This window comes from Dromiciops gliroides, chromosome 1, assembly GCF_019393635.1.
Source record: "Dromiciops gliroides isolate mDroGli1 chromosome 1, mDroGli1.pri, whole genome shotgun sequence".
Lineage (NCBI taxonomy): Eukaryota > Metazoa > Chordata > Mammalia > Microbiotheria > Microbiotheriidae > Dromiciops > Dromiciops gliroides.
Window position 1 is genome coordinate 420,625,677 of NC_057861.1, and position 19,636 is coordinate 420,645,312.

Here is a 19,636-nt window from a genome sequence, read left to right on the forward strand (position 1 = left end):
TGCTGTTTTTTTGAATTTTTTAATTATGTTGGCATAGGACACCTACTCTGAGTCACCTGGCACTTTAGACACTTAGCCTACTCCCTCTTTAGCAACTTTGTGCTACTGAATTACGCTGGGCTGTATTTCTGAGAAGAAACACTCAGATTTTGGTGTTTCTATGCAAGCTTCCCAAGAAATGTGTCTTAAACAAGCAAGTGCCTAATATTATTCACTCTTCTCCCTGCCAAAGAATAAAACAAGTTCATATACACTAATACTTTTTCCCATAAAGAAACAGCAAAACTATTTCTGATACAAAACTGAAATAACTCCTAAGTGTCTATGACTCAGAAGCCAAAGTTCTTTCCTGTAAATCAAAGGACTGGAAAGTTACAGCATAAGACAATTTCCTGACTCTCTCTCTCTCTCTCTTTCTTTCTTTCTTTCTTTCTTTCTTTCTTTCTTTCTTTCTTTCTTTCTTTCTTTCTTTCTTTCTTTCTTTCTTTCTTCCTTCCTTCCTTCCTTCCTTCCTTCCTTCCTTCCTTCCTTCCTTCCTTCCTTCCTTCCTTCCTTCCTTCCTTCCTTTTTTCATTTCAACTGATGCCTTGAGAAAACTGCCAAGTTTTTCTTCTGAGCTGGTCTATATGGGAGGGTTGCTTTTTGAAATGTGAAATGATAGAAAGATCTCACCTTTTCCTCCATAGCTATGAATCAAAAGGAAAATCAGATACATCAAGCAATACCGCGGTGCTGAAACTGGCCAAGGGGGATGAAGTTTGGTTGCGGATGGGGAACGGGGCTCTGCATGGAGATCACCAACGCTTCTCCACCTTTGCAGGCTTCCTGCTCTTTGAAACTAAGTAAAGAAAAAGAAGAATAAAGAAAAAACAATCTGCATGGGGGAGGGGAAGTTTTATTGTCTAGGGGTGATAATTCTTATATTTTGTATTGTCTGAGGAAGATTTGAGAGTTGTGTACTAACATGTCAGGATCAAGAGAACTAGTTCTGATGCTTTACAAAGACAAGAATCATCATAGACAGTCAACACTTTGGGGGACTAATATAGATTTAGGGACTCAGGATGATACAGCCAACCTGTGAAAGTCACCAAAGACAGCCTGTGCTAAAATAATCAGCATTTTAATCATATTCCACAAAGCACCTGAAAGAGATCCCTTTTTGCCAGGGGGTAATGAGGGGCAGAGAGGATGGACAGTTTCCAAGTCCTTTGGCAAGAGGTTTAAGGGTCAATCTATCCAGTCTGAAGCCTTCACACTGAACATTTCAATATAAGCCAATGCTTGTCATAACCACATACAGATATCTGCCCTAGGCAGACAGGTCCTGAGTAAGCTCCTAGTGAAGGGGCAGGGAAAACAGAAATTCCTCAAGGATTGGCTCCTTGGAAGAGTCAATATCAAGCTATCAGTTGCTGCTGTGAGATCCCATACCTCCTGTGAATTCAGCTCAAACCCATTTCAGAGCATGAACTTGGTGCTTATGTTCCCTGTTAGATTAGTTAAGAACCAATCAATCAACGAACATTTAGTAAGGACTTACCATGTGCCACGCATTGTGCTCAGTGCTGAAGATACAAGGGAAAAAAAAAAGAAATGATCCTGGAAAAGTGGATTTAAATGTAAATTAAGGAAGAAGCTGGCAAGAGCTTCACCAATGAAAATCTGGCATTATCGAATAGGATTCTGTTGGGGATGGAGAGAGTGTTGATGAACACAGTTCGTCAAAGGTCCAGGCTGTAGCACATGAAGGCTAGACTGTTTATTCTCATGAAATAGTAGTACAGTCTAACACTGAAGAGAGGAATCTTTATGACCCAGCTTTTAGACAAGAATTGGGGGTGCAGGGCTGTGGAGGGGTTTTGTAATATTCCAATGACTTTTCTAGAAATGGAGTCTAGAATGTGGTTTGAGGTACTGAATTCCAAATCATTCTATGACTTTTGAAGGTTTAATGTGAGAAAGAAAGAAGATGGCAGCAGCTGAGATGGAATTGTGCGAGGCCAAAAATCTAAACTGTAGGAGAAACAGCAAGGGCTTTGGTATTGATGGGGGCTGGAGCCATAGGAAGCACCAAGACTCTCAGGACTTACATGCTAGGCAATTTGGCAGATTCAGGGAAGGTCCATCAGGAAGTGATTTTTTGACCTTGTGGACTGCTAATCAATGAATATAGCACAGTTGTTTAAGAGTCTTAACCTTTCTTAACCTTCCATTCTTCATGTGTAAGACAAAGGGGTTGGACTGGATGGCATCCAAGATCCCCTCTAGCCCTAGCTCTACAATACTATGAAGATAATATAGGGTAGCTTTTATTAGGACTCTTAATGTAGCAATATTATTCTAAAATATTCTCAAGGTCTCATAATCATTCAATTTCTGCTTTTTCTTCAAATGTTTTTCTTTAAATTTTTATTGATATCTTTTGTTTCAACATCACTTCTTTCTTTCTTTTTTTTTTTTGCGGGGCAATGGGGGTTAAGTGACTTGCCCACAGTCACACAGCTAGTAAGTGTCAAGTGTCTGAGGCCGGATTTGAACTCAGGTACTCCTGACTCCAGAGCTGGTGCTTTATCCAGTGTGCCACCTAACTGCCCAACATCACTTATTTCTAACTAGATCTCTCCCTCTTCTCCCATCCATGGAGCCAAACTTTATAATTAAAAAGGAAGAAAGATCAAAACTAACCCAAACTCCCTTTTGAAAAGTAAAAAAGAAGAGACCAAAATTCTGCCTTTTCATTGGGTTGCAGTTTTTTTAAAGGGTCTATACATGATCCAGACCAAGGCCCATTATATAATATTTCTGTTCAACTCTTTAGTCTTAGTGCTTAGGCCTCCTTCCAAATTATTTTTTTTCAGTTAAGAATAGACACTGGATGACTCTAGGGAGTCAGGTGAAAGAAGAGAGAGTTCATTCAGTCTCTAGATTACTGCAGACAACATATGACCCTAAAAGGTTTTTTTCCCCAAATCACTGATAACCACTGCCAACATATATCCTTTCCATATATTCAAGAACCTCTAAGCATGTAAGATGCAACGAAGTAATTTAGCCAATAAAACCCAATTTCAATTGCATTTTAGATTAAAGGGAAATGAAATATCACTATAAAATAAATGGAGGAACAATTTAAAAACAAAACAAAACAAAACACCATAATATACCAGAACCAGAAATGTGTGGCATGCTTTTGGGAGGCCATCTACTGATTCCAATTATGCCTCCAGAGGTCATGTAATTTCTGGAGCTTCTTTGTAGAAACTGTTTTCAGACAGTTTATGAACAACACAAGAAAACTAGTTTACCATTTTATAGTCAAGGATGGATTTCTTTTTTTAACCCTAGAAAGGAATATAACCCAACTTGATCATCTACCCTCTTCATTAAACTGGGCACCAAATAGCTTTTGGATTCTGGAAATTTTATCTATTTTTATTTAAAACATGTGTATGTGTTTTCAAGAACATGCAGGAAATTGTGCCACAGACTTAGAAAGGAATGTCAGAGAGTTTCCCAAATTAGTTAAGGAAAGGGCAGTATTGTTCTAGGTTTCAAAGGGGCTATTTTGAAGGGAGTAATGGTTATTTGCACGTGTAAGTTCTGATTTTTTAAAAAGTCACTCACATTAAGTAACAGTTGCAACTTGTTCTGTGCAAGCTTTGAAACAACCAATGTGTTGGGCATGATGTATCCTCTGCTGCTAAGGGGGCAGAGACTATTAAATCTCTTGACCTTGGGAATTCAGAGTTGCAGTGGGGTAAGCCAATCAGATATCCAAACTAACCCTAACACCGATATGGTGAGTCCCCTGGAAAATGAGGTGACGTACCAAGCTGCCTAAGAAATGGTAAACAGAGTAGGTCAAAGCTCAGGCCAATCAGGATTGGCATTGGGCACTGAGTGGCCACTATACTTCTAGCCTAGGTGAGATAGGGAGATTTAGCCTAACAAATGACAATTATAATAATAAGTAAAAATAAAACAACAAAGGGAAGAGGAGGGGGTGCATGAAAATCATAGAAAGGCATCACAGAATTTGAGAGTTAGAAGGGGACTTAGCAGTCACCTAGTTCAATTTATATCAGAAAAGGAATCCTCCCATTATAGTATCCCAAATAAAACCTGGGAGCATGGTTTGAAAACTGTCCTCATTCAGTGTTCATTCCTTCAGTCAGCACCTATGTGTATTGGAGTTACCCTATCATTATTCTTTGGGTTTGACCCTAGTACACATTTGCCACTCCATATAGCCCCCCTAGACTCATTCCAGAAACAATGACAAACAAAAGCAGTCAAGGCAAATTTCCTCTTGTTCCTCACCTCACTACATACATACATACACACACATACACACATTTCAGTAATATATATATATATAATATATGTATTACATACACATTCATATATATTCCTGAAAATTTTCACAAAAATAAGTTGTCAAATTGAATAAAAATTTAAATTCATTAGAATTTTAAGGAGTCCCTTTTTAAAGTGAAAAACCAGATCCTAATTTATTTTCTGTGTACATCTGCATTTTATTTTTTAATATCAGGGTGTGTTTTTATTGTTTCCTTTTCCTACTGGGGAGAGCCAAAGCTGGCTTTCCCAAGCTGTAGCCTTAAACCCAGTAACAGCTCCACAGATATGCTGTCTAGGAGCTGAGGACCACATCTGGCCTAGCCTAGAAACCTTCCTAATGTCCTTTTCTCTTCTATGTTATGCCCTTTGAGTTTCCAACAGACTTATGAAATACTTTAAAAATCTTTCCCTTGACCCATAAAAATGTGCATGCTCTTTCTTAATCTATATATGATGATTATTAAAAGTGAAGGCACATTAGCCATAATATACTTGACATGATATTTTGTGAATTTTTCCATACCAATACTGTAGAAAAATTTCTTATGAACTTATTGTCAACAAGTATAGCAAGAGGTTCCATAGATCCTCAAGGCTAGTTCACAACCACAATATACACTGCATTATGAATAAAGTGCCTTACTGGCATTTCAGGTTGCCTCCAAAAAAACCTCTGAAGCACATTCACGATAAACTTGGGCTACAAATGTTATGAGCCAATACTATATAGCAATGCATGTCAAGTATAATACATATCAATACACTGTGTTTCATTTTTGTTTAATGTACTATTTCTTGATATTATAAATAAATACTCAGTTACAAAATCTGATCATTCTAGCACTGTTTACTTCACATTAAAATAACCAAGTGTAGAATATAGCTAGATATCATAGAATGCACCTATAGGTACAGGCCCTGGGAGTGGAGTTCCCAATACAAAATATCAACAGATCTACAATAAAGGGAATCTGGAATTGGATTAGTTGAACATCAGAGAGCATCTGGAACTACTCTTGTCAGTTTTTTACTTAGGTGGCTGGGAAGTGATGTTAATATTGCCTGAGACTTTAGAATTCTGAGACAATCAAGTCTTGAGGATGGTTTTAATACTTCTGGAATAAAAACTAGCCTAACTTACATGAAGGGAAGATGTTAGAATATTGCTCCCATCATTGAAAATCAAATGGGTGTGTGTGTGTGTGTGTGTGTGTGTGTGTGTGTGAGAAACAGAGACAGAGACAGGGAGAGAGACAGAAAGAGGCTAAGGGAAGGAGGGAGGGAGAGAGAGAGAGAACAGATGGATGACTCAAGTGTTGGTGTGGTATCCTTAAAATACATATAAATGTATATGTATATATCCATCCATCCATCCATTCATCCATCCATAGAAAGGCCTCTAGTACATTGGATAGATACTCTATATGGAAGATTCATGGAAAGACACAGATAATAATCACATAAGATGAAAAGACATGGCTAAGTTGCAATTTATATCACTGGATGCTGAGATCATTAAGAACACAGATCCATTAAATTATTCAAACATATTATTAATCATGGAACTAATACTATACGTTTAACTATGAGGCAATATGACCTAAAAGAAAGAGCAAAATAGACTAATTGAAAAAGCACTAGCTTTTAGCTCTCTGTCAAATGAATAACAGTATGTTTGTTCCTATCTGCCTTATAGGCTTATGGTGAAGATAAAATGAAAAAATGGGGACGAAAACATTTTGAAACATTAAAACAAATAGACAAATTCAGACAATCATTATTAAAAAGATTTTTTTCTAATCACATTGAAAGAGGATTTGGATGGGGTCAGGACACTAGACTGCTTATTTCTGAAAGGAGGAAAAGAGACAAAATACACAGCATGAGGGAATGAATGGAAAAGGTTGGTGATAGACCTAAGGAGGGCAGTCATGTAGGAGGGTCATGTGGTAAGAAGACATTTGGGGACTGGGGTGGAGGTGGTAGGTTTGAAAAGAGAGAAAGGCATGTTGAAAAGGAGAAGAAAGGTCACTGACCATAGGCTTGCCTTTGCATATTTACATCAGTCAGCAAGCAATTTTAAAGCACCTCCTATGTGCTTGGCATTGAGTTAGGTGCTAGAGGTACTAAGCAGGTCTGCCCTAATGGAGCTTATATGACAAAGTTTAGAGATCCTGGATTTGAAAAAGAGAATAGTAATTAATTGTACAGTAACTCTGTATATGTTTCTGTTTTAGTGTATTTTTCTCTTGGTGCAACATCGTAGACATTCACCTTTTGCACAACAGCATTAAACATTCTAAGAGCAATCTCCTTCCTAGGCAGAAGGAAGGATCTTGAGTTTTCTTTTTTCTTACAAGTTTCTAAGAGAATTCCTCCCACCTCCCAAACCAGAGAGCTTGAAAGATAAAACACTGCCACCTAGTGCAAAGTTCATTAAGGAGATAAAGAAGCCAGAGCAATTCTTTTTGAGCAAACTTTCTGTTGGATTCCAAATGTGGATCATAGATGTTGTGTCCAAACTGACCACTGTGGTGCTTGGACTCTATCAAAGTGGGGGTATTTGGCAAAGCTTGGGGAGGTAAGATGAACAGAAGAGGGGGGAATTTATAATTATTACCAAGACACCATTTTTTCCCCAAATGTCCACCGTCAATGAAATTCACAATAAATTTACTTATATGTATATTATACTTATATTTCCTTATTTTATATATGTACATACATATATATGTACATGCACATATGCACATGTGCATACATACATTCTTGCTTTTCCTTGGAAATACTTCAAAACTGAACCAGTTTTAGAGTGGAATAGTAGACAGGAGTACAGAAAACCTAGGTTCAAGCCTTGCCTCTGACAGAGTAACTTTGTAACCATAGGCAAAGTTACTGAATTTCTCAGCCTTCCAAACAACTCTCTAAGATTCTAAGTAATATACGAGTCTCATATTTGCATCAGTGGAAGGAATGTTACTCGATAGTCCCTGCAATGATAAAAATCCTAGATCTGGATCAAGAATTTGGATTCATTTGACAAGCAAAGTCTAAGCAGTCAGATCTCAATTACCCAAATGTTTGCTGCTGTTCCCTCATTTCAGTTGTGTGCAACTCTTCATGACCCCATTTGGGGTTTTCTTTGTGAAGATACTGGAGGGGTTTGCCATTTCCTCCTCTAGCTTATTTTACACATGGGGAAACTGAGCCAAATAGGGTTAAGTGACTTGGTAACATAGCTTGTCTCTGACGCCAGATTTAAACTCAAGATGAGTCTTCCTGACTTTAGGCCTAGAACTGTGCTATCTAGCTGCTCCATATATACTTACATTCTGTGTATGTGTATGTGTGTGTGATATATTAGTACAGCAGATAGGGTACTGCACCTGGAGTCAGGAAGACTTGAGTTCAAATCTAGCCTCAGATACTTGTAAACTATGTGACCCTGGGCAAGTCACTTAGCCTCTGTTTGCTTCAGTTTCATGTAAAAGGGGGATAATAATAGCACCTACGTCCCAGAGTTGTAATGAGGATCAAATGAAATAATTGTGAAGCACTTAGCTAATCTGGAACATAGCACACTATGTAAGTGTTGGCTATTATTGTTATGTTTTATTATTATATATTATTGTAACAATTAAGTTTGGAAGAGGAACACAAAATTTTTAAAAATGATGTTAATTTGTTTTTACATATATTTTGGAAAATAAAATTCTATTCAAAGCAAAAAAAAGAAAGAGGGGAAAGAATCAGACAAAATGCACAAAATGAAGTGATGAATGGAAAGGGCTTGATATAGACTCAAAAAGGAAGTCAGATGGGAGGGTCATGTGGCAAGAGGGCATTAGGGGATTGGGGTGGAGGTGGTAGGTTTGGAAAGACAGACTTTCACCTCAGTGTGGCACAGTCTGAACAGCTTTCTAAAAACTAATTATATTTATTAAATGTTTATTATATATGTATATATACATATATATTTGTTACAGGTTAGTTTTTTCCTCCCAAAGCATTTAAAAATATCTTGTTCTCTTTAGTTATGTATATTTTAGCACTTTCCCTTGAAATTGCTACAACCTGAGCTGTCACTTGTCACCCTGTTGTCTTTTCTATAGATAAAACAGTGAACACAAGATGTGATGTAAATGAAAGTGTGGGTGGGAACATGAAATTCATGAAGCAGTAAGTGAGTGAATATGGGTATAGTTCAGGGACCTGGGGGCCTGGAGGACTCATCTTCCCACTATGACTGGTGTCTTTTCTGTTTCTGTGATCACAGTTGTCATTTTCTATTAGAATTGAAATTTAAAAAAATTATTACCTTGGGGGCAGCTAGGTGGCGCAGTGGGTAAAGCACCAGCCCTGAATTCAGGAGTACCTGAGTTCAAATCCAGCCTCAAGCACTTGACACTTACTAGCTCTGTGACCCTGGGCAAGTCACTTAACCCCCATAGCCCCACAAAAAAACAAACAAACAAACAAAAAATGATTACCTTCCTTTTTAGTATTTTAGCTTTAGTTTTGATTCTAATAAAGGCCACAACTTTGAACTTGTGATAACAGCAGTTTTTTAAATGGCTAATAACATAAATGTATTTGTTCTCCAGGTGAATATTATTTTGTATTTTATAATCAGATGGTGGCTGCCTGGGGACTCAGCTCTGAAAGAATAAAAGAATAAAGGATATGATCTTTCAGCAACTGACAAAAACATAATTGAAGGGAAGCATACTTTCTTAAGTCAAAACTTGTCTGATCACAGAACAATAGGCTCAAGACTGGTGATGAAAAGTGATAAGAGGCTGAGGCTGATCTTAATGCCTTGCAGTAGGGAGCTTTATTTTATGGAATAAATGATAATTTCCCATAACGATTCATTCTCAGGAAGGCAGTGTGGTATATTGGAAAGGGCAATAGATTTGAATATCTCAATCCCACACTCTTTCCAAGGCTGTGAACTTAGACAATCAATCAACAAGCATATATTTTAAACATATATTATATACTAGGCACTGGGGATACAAATATAAGTGACTTGACCTCTGAGGGCCCCAGTTTTATTATCTATAAAATGGAGGCATTGCATTAAATGACCTCTAAGATTCCTACCAAATCTAAACATATCCTCTAATATAGAATCTGCCTTCTCCATCCAGATGTCCTACTGTTTTGCCACATAGTCAAAAGCTATTTGAGGCTTGTTACTGTCAAATCAATTCCTCAATCAATTAAAAAGTATTTATTTAGCACCTACTGCGTGCTAAGCACTGGGGATAGAAGTACGAATAATGAAATAATTTCCAGTTGCAATAATTGTTGTTCAGTTGTTTTCACTCATGTCCAACTCTTCATGACCCCATTTGGGGTTTTCTTTTTTTTTAATTTGTCCTGGCTTTTTATTCATAGGCCCGTTCTAAAAACCAAAGGGTATTTCATGGGAAGAGGTGTAAAATATTTGAGAGAACTTTAAACTTGGCATCAAGAAGTGCTTGCTTCATGTCCTCCTCTGACACCTGCTTGAGGTTTGTAACACTAAAGAAATCACTTGACCTTTCTAAACTTTAATTTCTAGAATTTTGAAAACGATGCAGTCTCACAGGATTTTTATTAGACTTCATTGAGATAATGGATATAAAGCACTTTGTAAAGTTTAAAATCCTATACAAATATATTATTATTCTTTAAAAGAGAATCAGGCAACCAAACAAATAAAAATTAGGAAACAGGCTTCCAGGACATTCCAAAACTCCTGAATACTAATAGTGTTCCTCTTTCATGGGTTTTCTTTTTTTTCTTTCTTTTTTAGGTTATATAGTACAATAATGTTAAACACATTTCCACATTAGTTGTGTTATGAGAGAAGAATCAGAACTAAAGGGAAAAGCCACAAGAAGAAACAAAAAACCCCAAAACAATAAAAATGAAAATAGTATGTTTTGATCTGCATTCAGACTCCATAGTTCTTTTTCTGGATGTGGAGAGCATTTTCCATCATAAGTCTTTTGGAATTGTCTTGGATTGGAATTATATTGCTGAGAAGATCTAACAGATGATTATCATACAAATGTTGTTGTTACTATGTACAATATTCTCCTGGTTCTGCTCATGCCATGCAGCATCAGTTCATGTAAGTCTTTCTAGGTTTTTCTGAAATCTGTCTGCTCATCATTTCTTATAAAAATAGTATTCCATTACATTCATATACCACAACTTGTTCAGCTATTCCACAATTGATGGGTATCCCCTCAATTTCCAATTCTTTGCTACCACAACAAGAGCAGCTATAAATAGTTTTGTATATGTGGGCCCTTTTCCCATTTGGGATTTTCTTGGCAAATATATAGAAGTGGTTTGCCATTCCCATATCCAACTCATTTGACACATGAGGAAACTGAGGCAAACAGGTTTAAGCAACTTGCCCAGGATCACACAGCTAGTGTCTGAGACCAGAATTGAGCTCAGGAAGATGCCTTCCTGACTCCAAGCCCAATGCTCTATCTGCTGTACCACCCAGTTTACACACACACACACACACACACACACACACACACACACACACACACACATTTATAATATTCTAATGCGAGATGCAAGTACATATAAAAATATCTATAGCATGTTTCTCAACCCTAAAATCTGTCCATTCTATAGGTCATACTGTGATGGCAAGGCTCTCTGCCTCTCTAGGTGGCAACTACTATTAAATCTGACACACTAACAAAAAAGAGCTAACAGAGAATAGCATCTCTCCCATTCATCCTCTTCTCTCTGCTCACATGGCTAACAATCTAGTTCGAGTCCTCATTAATGCTTGCTGGACTATTATAATAACCTTCTAACTGGACTCATTAACTCCAATCTTTGTATCTTTGACCCATCTTCCACAGTTACCAAATTTATATTTTTAACATGTCTAACTAGTCCTTCTCCTGCTCAAGAAGTTCTGACTCCTGAGTGCCTCTAGGATCAAATACGTATTGAGAATAATCAACTGACACCCCCTCCTCTTAATTTGTGGGAACTTGGGCCATCTCCAGGGACCATGTGTGGATTTCAGTGATAACATCACCCCATGCTTGGGGATGATGCGATTGGTTCCTATGATGGCACAAGGGGGATGGAAATTGGCCACTGAGCTAAGAAGAGCTATTTGCTCAGTAAACTTGAAAGGGAGAGACAGCTTCCATTCTTGATTTTTTTTCCTTTTTCTCTCTGGAACATGTATGATGGAACTGTCTCTCTGGGACTTCTCATGGAAGGGGTAAAAGCCTCTCAATGATAGCAATCGTGTCTTTTTTACATATGGTTAAGCACATCTGTGCTGTCGAGGTGAACCTAAGCCTGGGCATTAGGCCCCTGGCTGCTTATCCTACCCTTGGTCACAAGTAACAAGAGACAAATTTTGAGATGTTTCCAACCTTGGAAATGACCTTGTGAGTTTGAGAGGTCAGGAGCTTCTGGTCTCAATAGGGTGCTGGCTATTTTGTGGAAGGTGCTACCTGAAGCTACAATGCTTACAAAGCTTGGAAGAGAAGATGACCGCTGCTGACAGGACAAACCTAAGCCCTTCCTTGGTTTGCTATATGACACGGACTTTGAAGAAGCTGCTAAGACTATGCTGCACTGAGATGAAAGTGAAATGCCTATTGAACAGTACCACTAAATGTCCTGTGTTTTATGTCTCAACATATTTGTAAAGCATAACAGGAATTATAATTATTGTTTTATGTTTATGTCTGTATCAATGTATACTTTAAAATCTTTGGCATTTTTAGTATTTTTTTGTGTGTGGAGGAGGCAAATAGCTACCCAATAAACTGTTCTATCTTATACATTAAGTACCTTTCTTCTCCCTTTTGGGGAGTCCTTAGGCTTGACCCAAATCTAAGATGTGATTTTCCCTCCAGCCGCAGGATGGGGAAATAGAGTGAGACAAGGAGTTTGACTCCTCTTGATGAGGTTGGGTTCTGTGCATGGGGTGATAATGGGGGGTGAATAGAGTGCCTTAGGGTAACATAGTTTGGGGAATAGTATCCCTGAAGGTAACATTGTTTGGCTAAGCCCTCCAATCCTGGAGCCTTTGGAGTTAAGGGGAATCCCTGGCCCTGAGCATGCACTCGATTTACCTGGAGCTGGGCACTAGTAATGTTTTTCTCCTTAGCATGAAATTAGCATCTAATTTATGTTGCAGTTAACACCCCACCTTCCCCTGCAAAACAAAAGCCCTGGATACATTCTTGGATGGATCATGTTCAGAGGATGTACTTTAGCTCCATCTAGGGGGAGGGGAAAGGAGGGAGACGGGACCCAAGTGGGAAGGAGGATGGACCAAGAATTGGGATCTTTCCCTGGCTTGGGGCCATTCCGTCACCTGGCCCTTGCTATTCCATTGCCTCGCACAGGCCACTCCATTGCCCTGGCCATGCTTTAATATATAACTCCCTTAATGACTTTTGTTCACTCATTAGGGAGATTGACTGAGTTGTCAGTTCTTTGGACGAGACCTCAGGCCACAATAATCTTGTTAGATAGCCAAGTGCATGTATGGGCCTTTAGAACAGGGGCCCCTTACTGAGAGAGGAGTACCAGAGGGTTGTAAAACGTTTTGTAAATCTTAGAGTGCTATGTAAATACGAGCTGTTGTCAGGATACCATGCAAAGCCCACCTCAATCTGTGCCCTGAGTGTGCCCTTAACAACAATCTTTTCACTCACCCTCTGGATGAACTCTGCCCAGAAAAATCCCAGAATTGTTTCTGCCCCAGCCCCAGGTCGTCCCTGAGCTCGGACAAACACTTGAAGGAACCATGTTCTGGAAATAAAGCCTTGCTATGAATCCAATGTATCTCATTGTTGCTGTTACCCTTTACTGTCCTGGCTAAAGCTCACTACGCAGCCCCTGCTGTATGTATTAAGGTTTGGCCTCACTAAAATGGGTTTCCTTCTACAGGAGGCCTAGGCACTGGGTGAGTTTCCCTCCTGCAATGGAATAAAGAAAGCATTTTGCTTATGGCCATTGTTAGCTCTTTGGTTTTATTTTAATTCTTAGAATTAACTTTGGTTGTGAGAACCTGTGTGAGCTCTTTGGTATTTTCAGAGCCGAGCAGTTGCATAACCTCAGAGACTCTTTGGTTGTTTGTTTCCAGAATCGATACTATCACTATTGTTACAAATCCAGACTTCTGTTTGGCCCTTGAAGTTCTTCCCAATCTGGCTCCAACCTCTCTTTCTATATTCATTAATCCCCATCACAGATCAGATTGGCCTCCCGCTGTGTACAATGTTCTGCCTCCAACTTTGGCACAGGCTCTCCTGGATTCCTGGAATGCTTTCTCTCCTCACCTCTGCTGATTCCTAGCCCCCTGCAACATTCAGCTCAGGAGCCAATTCCTAGGATTTCCCTCATTTCTCCAGTTGTTAGTTCTCTACCTTTTCCCCAACCCCTGCCCCAATAAAACACCAAGATTTTTTTTCTATAAACTTTGTAGTTACTTATCTGTGTAAGCTTCTTGATGCTAGGGACTGGCATTTTGTTTGGGGTTTTTTGACCTTTATGCTCCAGGCAACATTAAATTTCTGGGAGGCAGCCAGGTAGCGCAGTGGTTAGAGTATATAGGTCCTGGAGTCAGTGGATAAAGCACCGGCCCTGAATTCAGGAGTACCTGAATTCAAATCTGGCCTCAGACACTTGACACTTACTAGCTGTGTGACCCTGAGCAAGTAACTTAACCCTCATTGCCTCACTAAAAAACAAAATATTTAACAAAATATTTAAAATATTTCATTGCTAAAAATGCTAACCATCATCTGAGTCTTCAGTGAATCATAATTTTTCTTGCGTGTAGAGAGTCTTGCTTCAATGTTAATGGCAGCTGATGAGCAGGGTGGTGGGTACTGAAGGTTGGGGTGGCTTTGGAAATTTCTTAAAATAAGATAATGATGAGGTTTGCTGCATTGATTGACTCTTCCTTTTACTTGAACACTTAAAGGCATTATACTGTTATTAACTGGCCTAATTTTAATATTGTTGCATCTCAGAGAAGGCCAGGGGAGAGGGAGATAGATCTGGAACAGCAAGTTCCTATTGCCCTTTCAGTAAAGCAGTCAGAACTCACACAACATTTATCTATTAAGTTCACCATCTTATACAGGTAGTTTGTGGCGCCTCCAAACAATTACAATAGTTAACATCAAAGATACTGATCACAGATCACCATAACAGATTGTTAAGGGCTAAAATTCTAGCTAAACTGTCTAAAATATCTAATGAGTGGTCGCCAATCAATTACAAGCTTTAGCAAGAGTTAGACTTTTAAGCATTTATTAAGGAAAATAAGAATTTGGTAAAGAGAGAGAGAAAGGCCTAGATTCCTATCTATTAAAGGGAGAGCACATTTCTAGCTCCCTTCTCCGCCAGAGTCCTCAGGAAAAAGCCCCAGAGTCAGCGCCAGTCTCTTCCTTCCTCCTCCCACTAGTCCGCGTCATTTCCTCCCGCCAAAGAAAAGACTCCTGGTCTTGCCCTCAAAGACCTTCGCTTCATGGGCAGAACTCTTCTACAGTAAGTATCCAGCAGGTGGCGTTATTCCAATCGTTACAAGATATAATAACGATGAAAAAGTTTGAAATATTGTGAGAATTACTAAAATGTGACACAGAGACACAAGGTGAGTACATGCTGTTGGGAAAATGGTGCCAATAAACTTGCTTGATACAGGGTTGCCACAAACCTTCAATTTGTAAAAAACAAACAAACAAACAAAAAACCCACAGTATCTGTGAAACATAATAAAGTGAAGTGCAATAAAATGAAGTATGGCTCTATGTTTTAATCTGCACTCAGAGTTCATGAGTTCTCTCTCTGTAGATGTATGACTTTTTCATCATGGGACCTTTCAAATTGTCTTGTATCATTTATTGCTGTTACTGTGTACAATGTTTTCTGGTTCTATTCACTTTTCTTTGCATCAGTTCATATAAGCTTTTCCAGGTTTTTCTGAAAATATCTTGCTCGTAATTTTTTATAGCACGATAGTATTACATCACAATCATATACCACATCTTGTTCAGTCCTTCCTCAATTGATTGGCATCCTTTCAATTTCCAATTCTTTGCAAAAGTAGCATTACATTCTACTATCTGTATCACTCATTTCTGGATTTAACATATACCCCCAGCTGATATTATTTAACCATTTCATGTAGGCGTCTCATCTTCCAACCACATTGTAAATTTCTCTGGTGAAGGGCAATATTTATGTATGGATCCCAGGACATATCCAGCACAGTGCTAGCACACATTTAGAGTACTGGTTGAGTTGAACTGATGCAAGATGCAGTATGATCTAATAGAAAGAGAAACAGATTAAGAGTTTAAGGCCCCTTTGCCACTTATAACCTACATGACCTTGAGCAAATCACTCCATCTTTCCAGGCCTTTGTTTACACTTCCATGAAATAAGGCTAACTGACCTCTAAGGTGCCTTCCAGCTTTGAATTTATGATCTTATGAATTATGCCAACTGAAAGCATTCCTGCTCAGCCAATAACCAGCTGTGTGACTTTGGGCAAGTCACTCAGCCTCAACAAGCCTCAGCAACTTGACCTCCAAGATGAAAGTGTTGATTAGATTAAAGTTTATTAATCTGTGGGTCATAACCCCATGTGGGGGTTGTATGCCTAACATTAATTCTTAAGTCCTCTCTACTATGATTTAGTGGAAAGAACTCTGGATCTGGAGTCATAGGGCCCGAGTTCAAATCCCTCCTCTGCTAATATCAAGTGACTTTTAGCAAGGCACTTAACATCCCTAGGTCTCATCTCCCTTAAATGTAAAATGGCCAGGGGGGGTGGGGGGGGCCTGTCGGGGAAAGTAGGCTGAGATCCTTTCCAGCTCTAGATATGTAATAGTTATATTTCTTAGCCTTGTACACCCTTCCTCGTAGGATAAGATAGAACTTTATTTAAATTTTTGCCTAATCTAATCCTTGAAGTTATGTCATATATCTCCATGTTATATGACTGGGATGGCAAACTACTAGAGTGTCTCTGTATAACCTTGGACATTGTTATGCTTATATAATTTGTTGGCAGTTTAAAAAAAAGTTTGTGGAACCTGATTCTTTGGCTCCTAACTTTGGGAGGAGACATTCACGCTTATGCACAAAGCAGCTGAGTTCCAGCATAAATCTTGCATCATGATTGCTCTGAGGGCTCAATCATCTCCTCTTGGAAGAAAAAGATCTTTGTTCTTCTATCTGCTGAAGAATATTTGGAAATAATCTCAAGTCACACAAACTTGGGAAGTGTCAAGGTAATGCTGACTGGGCACTAGGTCATACTTGGCATCAAGCTAAACCTTATTTAATTGCCAAAGTAAGGGATGGTGTGGAGGTGGAGAGGAATTCACACAAACTAAACTTGGACTCTGGAGCTTACATGTCCTGTTAGATTTCAATTCAAAGGGGAAAAAACAACTCTAGTGAGAAGCTTTTCCATAATCAATATTTTAAGAAGTTTACATGATGTATAGGAATGTATTCCTTAACCCTTTGCACAGGTAGGAGACTATGGGTGTGGAATGTTGCATATGTTGCCATATACCATTGATATTTTTGTTTCACTGAAATGCTTTTATTCTCTCTCTCTCTTTTTTGTGGGGCAATGGGGGTTAAGTGACTTGCCCAGGATCACACAGCTAGTAAGTGTCAAGTGTCTGATGCTCTATCCACTGCGCCACTTAGCTGCCCCTTAATCTCTTTTTAAATTTTGTCACAAGGGAGGTCTCTGGATAGAAGGCAGAAGTATATATTCAGAAATTAGTGATGCAATAACAAAGATATAAAGAATTTTTAAAAAAGAATGCATTGCTCAGTACAATGAATGGGATAAAAGGTTAAAAGAGGGATGTAGTTGTTTAATAATCCTCTTGACCATTTTCATTAAGCAAAGGTTTAAGGGAGAATATGAAAAACCTAGGTTATTTGTACCTGTGTTAAGTAGATGCTACTTAGGTGAACTCTCATTTACTTGCATAATTTCTTCCCAATATTTTATGGTATAGATAAGGTAATATAATCTATGTTTTGAATGCATTGGTGAAGGAAAAATGCACACCAATGATCATACAATCATAGGAACATAGACTTATAAGCAGAATGGAAAGAGACCTCAGATGAGATCTGGTCCAACCTCTTCACTTTTACAGGAGAAGGACCAGAGGCCCAGGGAAATGAAGTGACTTTGCTCAAAGTCACATAGGTAGTAAGTGGAATCTATCACAGGTTCAAAGTAGTCTCTCTGTGGGAGAGAAGGGAATGAATCCCAAGAGGTTTTTGCTCCATGGGGGGTGGGGGGTGGTGGGGGGAGTGGTGGTAACAGATGGGGCATGGTCAGAACTAGAGATTGAAAAATTTGACAAAATCAGGGAGAGGGTATATGTGGTCTCTGGAGAAGTAAATATGGGGTCATGATATGGATGATCTAGAAAAGAGACAGCAGATAGACAACAGGATAGATAGATAGATAGATAGATAGATAGATAGATAGATAGATAGATAGATAGATAGATAGACAGATGAGATAAGATAGACAGACAGACAAGTAAGACCCAGAATTTATTAAGCATTTACTATGTTGCAGGTGCTGTACTAAGCACTTGAGGATACCACAAGAAGAATCCAAGCTAGTTTCCCATTCTCCAAGAGTTTACATTTTGGAGACAGCACATAAAGGGAAACTTGGAAAGGGTAGGGAGGGGAAGGAGGATAATTGCTGTGCAGGTAGACCAGAACAGAGAATGAGCAGGAGGTGAAGTGAACAGGGTCAAAAAAGCCTCTCAAGATATGTCAGACCCGGATGGGATATTAGTGGGTGAGTAGGTCTCAGGGGAGAGTTGTTCTATTCAATGAGTATTTACAAAAATAAGTAATGCTTCCTTCAAGGAGGTTCCTTACTATCTAAAGGAAATTGCAAGTATGACCACTGGTTTTTACCAGTTCAGGCAAGGAATGTGTTTGTGATCTTGAGAGCAGTAAATATGGGGGTATGATATGTATGGATAATGAACTAGCAAAGAGGAGTGGGGGGGAGAGGGAGAGGGAGATGGAGAGAGAGGGAGGGAGGGGGAGGGAGGGAGGGAGAGAGAGAGAGAGAGAGAGAGAGAGAGAGAGAGAGAGAGAGAGAGAGAGAATGAGAATTTCCTCTAATGTGTTTATACTAGAAAGAGTCCATCTTGTTCTTCCTGATCAAATATTTAACTTCTCAGTACCTGTGCCCTGATATACAGGATTTCACAAACCAATCTAGAAGAAAACTTGGGAAAGCCAACGGTTTTTCATATGGGAAGAACCTTGAGTCAGAGTACCTGGGTCCATATCCCTGCTCTTGGCAGAGCCAATATTTAAGGTGTGACTGTGAGCAAATAATTTAATCCCTCTAGGACTGAGTTCCACAACATATAAAATGAGCTCTCTATAAAACATACCTGACATATAAAACCAGAAAACAACATATAGAAACATCTAGCTTGGACTAGATGGCCTCTGAGGTCCTTGTACTGAAAATGTTTAACAGCTAATAGATATATATGACAGACCTTTAAGTATAATGTGGATTATTAACATTTTCTCCCTGATGTTCCTCAATCTAGACAAGGTACAAATCAATTTGTAGCTCATATGTGTAGCATTTGCTAAATTCTGAGGCGGAAATGCTCATACTGAACATTTAACAATCAGGTAGGGATGAGCTGGCTCCTTCACACTAGCTTCCACTTTCCACCATAAATCCTCTACCTTCATTCACAAAGAACAATTATGACTGCTATAGTAATAGGGTGTTTTATCTCTACCTTGGGGAAAACATGAGATTTGGAGAAGAGCTCTGAGTAGAATGGATCACAGAGAAACTATTTCCTTCAATTTCCCTACATTTTCCCTTGTGCCAACTACCAAGTAATTTGGTATTTGACCTATTTCTGGGACTAACACATTCAGCCAGTTCTTATTTATCTGTGGCAACAGAAGAAGAGATAGCATAGCACAAGAAAATTTGCACTGAGTATGAGGTCAAAAGACCTGAGATCCAGCCTTTTTCGGATGCTTTCCTAGCTTTGTAACCTCAGGCAAAGCATTTAACCTCCCACATCTGTAAAAAGAGAGGTAAATGGCCTGAGGGCCTTTCTGGCTCTAGACCCAATAAGAGGTACAGTTCCACTCCTACTCAGATGCTTCACTGAGTCAAAGAGGTGTCTGACTCTGATTAATCTATGCTCTGGCAAGT

The 19,636-nt window shown here is 38.9% G+C and overlaps 1 protein-coding gene and 1 long non-coding RNA gene across 3 annotated transcripts in view; one reads left to right on the forward strand and one right to left on the reverse strand.

Moving 5' to 3' along the window:
• C1QTNF3 (C1q and TNF related 3) overlaps nt 1-846 on the forward strand; it is a 22,649-nt gene extending 21,803 nt beyond the window's left edge. For both annotated transcript variants that reach the window (XM_043975275.1, XM_043975274.1), the window contains exon 6: nt 687-846. In XM_043975275.1, coding sequence (XP_043831210.1) covers nt 687-846 — 160 coding nt within the window. The remainder of the gene's footprint in view (nt 1-686) is intronic.
• Nucleotides 1-19,636, reverse strand: part of LOC122734447 — a 26,616-nt gene that overhangs the window by 6,315 nt on the left and 665 nt on the right. The window lies entirely within an intron of this gene.